The sequence below is a fragment of the Seriola lalandi genome, unplaced genomic scaffold, assembly GCF_002814215.2.
Source record: "Seriola lalandi dorsalis isolate HSWRI2012SDOR001 ecotype SW California unplaced genomic scaffold, Sedor1 jcf7180002054898, whole genome shotgun sequence".
NCBI lineage: Eukaryota > Metazoa > Chordata > Actinopteri > Carangiformes > Carangidae > Seriola > Seriola lalandi.
In genome coordinates this window covers 296,644-306,915 of record NW_019525450.1, presented here as the reverse complement: position 1 = coordinate 306,915, position 10,272 = coordinate 296,644, and the positions used below count along the sequence as shown (strand labels likewise).

The 10,272-nt window shown below is 39.9% G+C and overlaps 1 protein-coding gene across 1 annotated transcript; it reads right to left on the bottom strand.

Moving 5' to 3' along the window:
* Positions 1–234: 234 nt before the first annotated feature.
* Positions 235–10,184, bottom strand: ccne1 (cyclin E1). Its single transcript, XM_023429659.2, has 12 exons — positions 9,655–10,184; positions 9,051–9,102; positions 8,734–8,821; positions 8,280–8,348; positions 7,935–8,101; positions 5,842–5,977; positions 3,724–3,870; positions 3,491–3,586; positions 3,097–3,231; positions 2,661–2,772; positions 2,414–2,571; positions 235–1,437 (listed from the first exon to the last, which is right to left on the bottom strand). The coding sequence occupies exons 2-12, from the start codon at positions 9,062–9,064 to the stop codon at positions 1,252–1,254; spliced, it is 1,308 nt and encodes a 435-aa protein (XP_023285427.1). The 5' UTR covers positions 9,065–9,102; positions 9,655–10,184; the 3' UTR covers positions 235–1,251.
* Between the last annotated feature and the right edge of the window lie 88 nt (positions 10,185–10,272).

Here is a 10,272-nt window from a genome sequence, read left to right as displayed (position 1 = left end):
CTATTGTACCTCCATAATTCATACTGCACACTGTACATGTTTGTATTAGACTTTTTTTTTTTTTTTTTTATATATATAATTTATACTACATATTTTATTGAAAAAAAAAAAAAGTATATTTAAGCTACCTGACTTGCAGTACTTTATATTAATGATAAACCTGATTAAAAACGACATGTCACTGAAAACCCATAGTACAACAAAGGATTGCTAAATTAAAAAGTCTTGAGAAACTTTCTTTGATGGAAAATATGTAGCAGCATTTTATTTTTAAAATGTCAAAATAGAAATCTTACATTTTGGTGGTGGGCAAACGAACTGCAGGTTGGGATAAAAAACCAAAAAAAAAAAACAAAGTTAAATACAATCCATAGTTTAGCTTCTGAAGCCTGGCTTTGTCACTTGTCCATTTATGTAGCCGAGCTACTGGTCCCCAAGTAAAACATGGCCATGTTTTATCCAATAAAATGTACAGAGAGTACAACCAAAAACAAGAGCAACACCCTATTTCATATCATTAAGAAAAAACAAAAAATCTCACACACTCATTCACACACACACTCGCTCTCCTCCCCCTCCATCATGCAAAGCCCACTTTATAGCAGCACATAGAGCCAAATAGGACTCTAGGAATAGTTTTTGGGCAAATGAGGCCACTAAAAGAATTATTTATAAAAAAAAAAAAAACAAAAAAAACAAACTAGCACACACACACGATCAAATACAGACTCCATAAAACTGAATTTGGCCTCTGCATAGCAAATAAAGATGGCAACCATTAAATGTAGGTGTGACTGGTAATTAATGCAAGCATGAGGGTGCAATGCTATTAAAAAAAACAAACAAAAAAAAACAAACAAACAAAAGAATTCTCCTCTTGGGCCGTCCCATCCCTACTGGCCCTTAGCTTTGTGTTTTCACCCGAGCTGGAGGGTTGAATAGGTAAAGATTCCTGTGGGGATCAAAGCCATTTGTTCACTGATTGTCAGTACTTCCCCAATTTATCCAAAGTCAGTGTATTCACCCCCTTCAGAGACATTTAAAAGCATCCAAGTAAATCAGCATGACTTTGAAATGAGAAAATACCACTTCCAGTGTTTCCCCACCAGAAATCCATCATACATCTGTACTGGTGCTGCAGAGGCGTCACTGTTCAGAGGCAACACATCAGAGCTGCGCCTTTCTTACAGCTCCAATGTAAAAATCGAATTAAAATTTGCTGTTGTCTCATCAGTTTCAGTGGTCGCTTCGCTACTTTGGAAGGGACCGCTGTGGAGATGCCGCGTGCATCCTTGGTATAACTTTCAGTTTTGTGCTGTCCACTCGAGCCAGCTCTTCAGTTTTCTCACTGCTCAGAGGTGGAGTCAGGACGCCTGAAGGGACAGAGCACCGGCCGTGACACTCCAACTCCACATCCTGGTAAGAGTAGGCCTTGTCCTGTAGACAGCAGGAATACACAGGTTAACTGTGCTGTCACTAGGAAGCAGTGAAATCATCATGACCTTCATCACAGCCTTCGGTTCATTATGCAAAATACCACCATACTGTGAAAATGTGCAATGAAAATACCCTGTGAAACTTTCAGTGTACAGATACTGATAGTCTTTAGTGGAGTTACAAACAGCTTAAACTTATGATCAGACATATTTACATTTATGATGTCGAATTTTTACTGGAGTAGTAGATGTGTTTCAAACCTTTTCAGGAGCTTATTCATTTATTACAGAAGATATTGAGTTGAGTGTTTTTACACGTCTTTTGTTTCAAAGGAGTCTTAAGTTTCTTCACGTAGCCCTTGCCATTATCCCCAAAAATTCACACTGATATGCAGTGTGAATAGTGGGGCCTCATACACACAAAAGGTGTGTGCCTTTCTAAACTATGTCCAATTAATTGACTTTGCCATAGGTGGACTCCAGTCAAGTTCTAGACACATCTCACAGATGATGAACAGGAAGCACCTGATCACAGTTTGGAGAGTCACAGTAAAGGGTGGGAATGCTTTTGTAAAAGATTTCAGTTTTTGATTTTGAATAAATTTACAAAACTTCAAAAACATGTTTTCACTTTATTGTTATGCGTTATTGATTGTAGATTGATGGAAGGTTTATCCATTTGAAATTACATCTACAACACAAAGTGAAGGGGTCTGAATACTTCCTGAATCTGCTGTATCTACAAGTCCTCAGCTGAAAACATTTCAGATATGTTAGGTTGCAGGTTAAATGGCTGCACACATTTTTATCCTCACTCCCTAAGATTACTCTTATTTTTCATGGATCAAGATTTTTCCCGTTTTCTTTCTAATTTTTCAACATATTAAAACTGAGAATATATAGAGAGATAGAAATAGATAGATAGATAGATAGATAGATAGATAGATAGATAGATAGATAGATAGACTTTCACTTACCAGCCATGTCAGATAAGGGGCATGGGACTGGATGTTGTGCATGTCATCCGCAGGGATTCCTGGGAATGTTTTCATGGGCAACCCGCCAACCTCCCGCAGAGCCATGGCAAAAGGCACCATCCACCTTACACACTCCTCTACCTCCACCCACTTCAGGGCTGCATGTACAGAGGGATGAACGGTATGGTTTAATAAAAACTTTTTGCTCAAGAAGATTAAAAGTTAGTGAAGTTTGTCTTATTTTTACCTGAAACGTTTTCCACCAGCTCCAACGAGGAGAAGTGAAACAGGGCTGAAGCAGCCAGGGTACCATTGGAAAACTCAAGGCAATGCACATCTAGCATACAGAGATCCAACAACTAGAAAAAACAGAAAAACACCATGGTTAAACATCAGAGCACACCTCAGAAGAAGTACTGCTCTTATAAAATGAGAAAGAGGATGATTTACGATCAAATAATCCAAATTTTCTACAAGATGTGTAAACTTTCCACTCAGACTCTGCTCCACATTGACATGATTGTATCACATCATTACTGCAGATTTGTCAGCTGCACATTCATGCTCCATCCATCTCCTGTTCCACTGTTCAGTGTGCATCTACTTAAACTCTCATATTTCTGTATTTAAATACCTAATGGATAAATCAATTCATTAGTGAAGACACACACACACACACACACCTCTGATATCTGTGAGAATGTAGTCTGGGGGTATCTGGGGATGAGCAGGTCATCTGTCTCTTTCAGGTAGGCCACCTGCATGTAAACATTGAGCCAGGAGATGGGAGTCTGTGGACTGAGACTCCACTTCAGCTCCTGTGTTAGAGATGAGAGAGAGAGAGTGAGCGAGAGAGAGCCTACATAAGCAAGGTTTTAGAATAACTACCTGTACAGACATGCATTTAGAACCTCATGTCATAAAACAAAAAGGAGGAAAACATGCTGTCCACCAGTGGTAAAAGGTAACTAAGGGCCAATCATTACAAGATCCATACTATTTACAGACCCTTGGACAAATGCAGACCAGTTCATACTGATGTGTCATGGGTCAATGAGTTACATTTGTGTTCTTTACCTTCATAATAATGATTTCCATACTGAGAATCTCATCTTCCGTGCAGGCCTCGTCTGTAACGTAGGCAAACTGGTGGACCTTGGGAGGATACATCTCCTAAGAAGCAAAATTACAAGATCATTATAATAACCAACCATACCAGCCAACATATTACAAAATAAAGCAGGAGAAAAGGTGCAAAGGGCAATTTAGATCATTCCACTTGACGTCCCGCACAGTCCAGTATGTCTCACCTCGACTTTGGCAGCGATGAAGAGACAGGTGATGCCTATGAGCTGCAGTGTTGATTTGAAGACGTTTCTCTGTGTGGCCATGAAGCGGTCAAAGTAGTCCTGAGCGAGGTGGTACGTCTCCCTGTGCAGCTTGTACACCTCACTCACCTGAAACATGCACACACACAGAATGTTGCTTCAGTGTGATGAACTCCCACGAATTCAGACCACATCCACTGGTAGGTTCGTTTATGCGAGTGGCATTAAATGAAGTTCACTATAATGATGGTGGATTACTGATAAGTGTCATTCATATTTTATATTCTTGCTTAAAAAATTGAAATGACAGTGAGTGAGTATTTCAGTAGATTTCCACACAATGTTTCACAAAAGAATGCAACCAAGAGCAAAGATTCAGAGGGCACTGGACACTCAACAGGTGTGATTGTAGCTTGATATGTTTTAATTCATTATGTTTTCATCAGATGTTAGACATGTCACAAAGTGCTGTAAGTTTCTTTTCTGTTCTTTTTTTTTTTTACAATTAACTAGATTCCCTGCTGTTTATTTCCTGCTTTACTTTGGGTTTCATCCAGGATGTGACTTCTTGACCTCTGTGAAGTGTTGGTCAGCGCACGACTATAACTAATACTACTATAACTAGTACACTTGGAATAAGCTCTGTGCAAGGTTTCTGGTTAAAAGTCCAAGTGTCAAAGAAAAAGGATGTTTGTGAAGCACACATTACAAACAGCACTAGATACAAAACAAAGTGAACTGTTACAGCTGCTGGAATGTGACTTTTAAAGGCTTGTTGCATCATCCCTCTCTTTCTGTGTATCAGCTGTTATTAAGTGGATCTGTGTGTTGTTATTTGCATTGTTGACACACTACTCCATTTAACACAAACAAATTTGTCATTTGGTTTCTTGTTGGGTAGAAATTGAAGCTGCTCTAGCGTTTTCAGTTCATTCAGTTATATTTGTGAGATTCCTCAGTTACCTTTATTCTGTGTGCTGTGTTTCTGTATTTCCATAGCAACCTACAACATGAGATTTTGTTGTTTCCATGGATGTCTGTGGTTGAATCAACTTGAAACATCCACATCATCCTGGCACAACTTAATCTATTCAGAAACTGGAAATGCTTTGCAGAGTACATTGCATGTATTCCTACATATAGCTATGGAAGTAATACAATTCTAAATAAAGTTTCCTGTACCTTTAAATTGGTATCAAGTCTAATATATTCAAGCAACAACATTACAGGGAGAAAAAAATGAACTATCTCAGTGTTTAAATTTAAACGGTGCTGCACTGAAACAGATCTCAGATCTCGAAGCTCTTATCACCATTATTCATAGCAATTTATCCTTTGATATGAAGAGGAACCAAAAATCAAAGGGCTAAAGCTGATTTGGTCTAATCACATTGAGTAAAGACCCTATCAGACTGGTTGATCTCCTTCAGAAACAGGAGAACTCATAAGTCATTGCAGCTCATTATTCACCTTCAGTACAATGATGTTCAAAGTAATTTTTTTTCCTCTGTCAGTTTTACTTTAACTGTTTATGCCACAGGATGTTTACAGATAATTATCCACCTAACATAGGTTTGCAGTTACATTACAATAACCAGATCAAAGCAGAATTTGACTACATCACAAAGAAAGAGCAGAGTGCTGACCAAGTCCTACAGCTCAGTTTACTAGTGACAGTACTTTACCCTAAGAGATGTTCTGTAGACATGAAACTTAACATGATGCTCTGCAAGGTTCATGCATTTTTTTTTTGGCTGGATCTATACAGGAGAACCAGTGAGTGTCACAGAAACCACATCTCATTCTTTGTCTTATGTGTTTGGTGATTTTGTCCAATGACATCATGTTTATAAGAAATCTAGATATTAGCAGCAGAACAGCAGCTTGGAAATGTCTTGAAGTGCTGATAGTTAACAGGCTTAGACCAGGTCCTGTAAACTCTTTATACCGTCTATAGCTTCTGTTAACAGAAAGCACAAAAGCCAATTTAACCCTAATGTAAAAGTCTGCTGAAATTATCAAAACTAAAGTCATTACATGCATCGTTTACAGGTGTGATGACTGAAGTTATTAAACTGGTCACTGAGACATGCTACAGACCTCCATGAGCCAGTCCAGGAGAATTGCTCTCATCTTGGGCTGAAGATGAGGATGCTTCTCCATCACATGCACATCTCTGGTGTAGGTCTTATCCTTCTCCAACATGTTGCTCCACACCACATCCTTACTGGCCCAGCTAATTAACAAAATAGATGGACACAATGGTCAAGGATTCAACTCTTGACTGTTGTCTTTGTGGTGCAACATGTGCGGAGTATGGTTTTTGGACAGATACATTAAATCAGAGCAACATCATAAGAAAATACTAAGTTAATATTTTTTCAGTCTAGTTCCTACGTGGGTTTACAGGCCTGTATCTTTGCTCTAGCCGGGTGATAACACAAATGAAGTCTGTTGCCTTAGTACAGATGGGTGACAAATTAGGAAGGAAAACCAATATGAAGTATTTTAATAGGATGTTGTTTCAAAAATATGCATCAGCAACATCTTCAGTGCTGCATGTCATAGATTCTCCAACTCTCTGGAATTCTTCTGGAGGGAAGACAGCACTCTTCCTTCAGATGTTCCCTCACTTTAGTTTTGATCAGCGTTTGCTAACAAACTGCTCCAAAATCCCTCATGAATTAACTCATTTATTCAGGTTTTTCTTTTAATTTGTCACCTCCCTCTATGCGCTTTGATATAAGAGAGCACACGTGGTTGTGGGATGTGGAGATAAGGTGGCAAGAAGCAGTGAGTGAACACAGGGTTTACCTCCATTTAGGTATCGACTTGCTACTAAAATATCTCCAGAGTTTCATCTAATTTTTAATAATAAACACAATCTATTTTAACTCATAAAACAATTGTATTGTTCTTGTCCATATCAAAAGACAAACATTCACAGTGTAGCTGGAAAAAGTATGTGAATCCCTTTTAGCTAATGACAAAAACAAAAGCTAACTGGAGTCGGGAGTTATCAAAGTCCAGAGTCAAGTCAGTGAAACCAGACTGTAGCTGTGGGTTAGAGACAATTGAAGACTCAAACATCTCGAGTTTGCTGTTCACAAGAAACATCTGATGTGAACCATACCTTACTAAAGAGATCTCAGAATACTTAGGTCAAGAATTGTTGATTAGCATAAAGCTGAAAGGGTCACAGGGTCATCTCAAAGAGTTGAGATCTTCATCAGTCCACAGTCACACAAACTGTCTATAAATAGAGATGTTTACATTCTGTGGCTACTCTCCCTAGAAGTCATAAACAGCTAAAGTGACTTCAAAAGCTCAACACAGGTGATCAGTTATGTAACAAAGAGCCTCAGAGTAACAGCTAAAGGCTTAAAGGAATCATTGGAGCTGGTTAACGTCTCTGCTCATAAGTCCACTATACACACACACATCATGACGCATGGAGCACGGAGGAAGGTGCTGACTCCACATCACTACTGAAAAAATGTTTTATGGACTGAGAAAACTATGGTTGAAGTGTTTGGGAAAAACATGCAGCACTATGTATGGTTTAAAAAAGGTTCACTACATACCAACATAAATACATCATCCCAAATGTTAAGTAGGGGGAAGGGAACACCATGATTTGGGGCTTTGAAAAATAATTAATTCCCAAGGTTTTGTCAGTGTACCGTACAGGATAGTGTCAGGGTGGCTGTCCACCTGCTGGAGTTCAGTAGACGTTGGGTGATGCTACAGGATAATGACCCTAAAAATCAAAGTAAATCTACAACAGAGTGACTTCAAACAAAGAAAAATCCACCTGTTGGGGTGGCCCAGTCAGAGCTCAGACCCAGAATCTGTCTGAGCTGAAGCAGTTCTTTAAAGAAGACTGGTCCAAACTTCCTCCTGAACACTGTGCAGGTCTGATTAGAAACTACTGGAAGAGCTGGTTTGAGGTTATTGCTGCCAAATGAGGTTCAACCAGTTAATAAATCCACAGGTTCACTTACTTTTTCCACCAGCACTGAGAATGTTTAATGGCTGTGTTCAATAAACACAAAAGATTATAACTGTGTGATATTATTTTAGGGACACTGTTTGACTACAGAGACTGAGATGAAGATCAGGTCACATTTTATGACTCAAGCTTTCACACACTTGCTTGCCACTGTAATTAACCACACTACAATAGTACTCACCACAGCGCAGGGAGTGGGGCACAATGCACGGGGGTGACAAATATGTTGTTAAAGTTGTAGTGGGGGAAGCCTGCATTTATCAGAGCAACAGGTTGGTCCTCTTCGTGATCAGGCGTGGGAATCCACCTGTGTGGACTCTTGTAACCAGTACCAGGACTCCAGACCAGCTTCACAAGAGAAAGAGAGAGAGAAAGAGAAACAAAGAGAGAATAAGAGATGACAAGGAAAATGTGAGGGTAAGGTCACAGTAAACAACATGTTGTGATGGGCTCAGCTCTTCAATAACCTTGACGTCAAACATTAAGGCTACAGACAAACCACTTAATCAGAGATAACCAAGCCTACCTCACAGTCACGCTGCTTCTTCCTCGTCATCTCTGCTACCTCCTCATCATCATCCAGATCTTGTAAATACTGTAAAGGATTAAAAAAAATAAATAAAAAAAAGATTCACCATGTGATTCAGTTCAAACTGCCAAAGCTTGTCAGATCAGATCCATTTCCACAGCATGAGAGCTTGTGAAAGGCAGAAACTGAATCCTGCACTGTCAGTTTTTCACTTTATAAGCACCAATAAAAAGTATTATTACAAACAACTTAAGTCATAGGCAATACATGACCAGCTGCATCAATCAGTCATACTTTAGTGACGCAAAGGACACTGTTACTTGCCAGCAAATGATGAATATACAGTGTGTTATTCAGTTTTGGTTATTGAATCAGGCCCAGCAGCTACAGCTGAAAATGGGGTTCATTATGTCAATTAAAGGCCAGTCTGAAAGCCTCTCAGACCACTCACAATAGCAACATCTGCCTTCCTCTTTCTCGGTCGTGCTGTGTTTTCTTTGGGCGCCTCAGGAGCAACAGACTTCGGTTCTGTGTCTTCCCTGTAACATCATAAAACAACAAACAGGTGGCTGTAAGTCTTCATAGTGAACAGAATATGTTGACAAGCTTGATAAACATGCTAAAATGCTCAGACTAATGTCTCACAGCAACAAGCTAGCTAGCCAAACGGCTAAAGCTCCATCAACTCTTCTTCTTCTTCTCTTTCTGTCGTCGCACACTTTGAGTGACACGGTTGACAGAGCCGTGATTTAAAAACATAAAACTTACCGTTTTCCTCTCATTATATTCTGAGGGGTTGGTGTCAGTTCCCAGAGTAAACCTGTGAAGGAGACATGTTTTAAAAAACGTTTTCATTTTGGGGTTTAGATAAACAAGCATATAGCTGATACTCCCAACCCCCACTCTGAACTCCCTCCTGCTGACAAAGCCCAAGTCAGTCTGGCGCGGGGAAATGAAAAAGGTACGCGGTGTTAAAAGTCGTCAAAAAGTACCACACACTGTGAGCACATTCACGAAATTAACCGATTATTAACAACAGATGCTGAGTTATCCACTGAGTGTTGTTATTTCGTGTATTTTTAAGGGGAAGCTGGTAAATTTCCCCTGCTAACTTTGAACAGCTGGCTTGCCACATAATGGCCGAACTACCCCGGCACAGCTGGGGCGCCTATTTTCTTAATTCACCATTTAACAGCAACAACATCGAGCACACATGAAACGGTAAAGTGTGACCATCCATACAAACTTTTAATTCAACGTCCGGTTTAGTTATCATTAAGGTTAAAGCCTGCGTAGCTACACAAGCTGCAGCTGAAACTAGCACAACATAAATAACTTGATGCAATGATAAAGTTTCTTTTCATCCACTCACCTCAAGACTCTGCCCTTGAAGTTCACTCTCATCCACGTCTAAAAAAATAAATATGAATTTTGAGTAACTTCACCGCCTGTTGTTCGTACTCGGAGGAGCTCTTTGTGCGTCTGTGTACCCAGGCCGGGCTAGTTCCTCTGAGCTGGCGCCTAGCAGGGAGGAGTAGATTTAACTTGGCGCTAAACCTCCAATCTCACCGCCTCTTTATAGTCTAATCTCGCCTCCATTAACCGCAGTTTCACACCTGGAGCGGCTCGATTGCACGTATGTTTAATATATCCTTTCTATATTGTGCTAAAAAGAAGGAAAAATAAGTTTATAATTTAGCCGACAAGCGGGAGGCGTGTGGTGACAGCTGAAGGGGAGGAGCTTCCTGAGAGGAAGTACCCAGCCACCGCGTGGCTAGTCTGTCAGATGTAAACAAAACCGTACTTCTTCAGATTGAGCCTAAAAAGAGCAAAAACCGACCAATGTATTGTGGGATAATTGACTCTTTTCGTTGTGTTAAGTCCACAAAAGGTCATCAGTCGCTGTCACTGTCTGTTATCCAGCAAAAACTTAACTATGCTAAGCTGCGGATGCTTCTCCCTTTGCCCCCATTTCCAGCGCGTCATACTC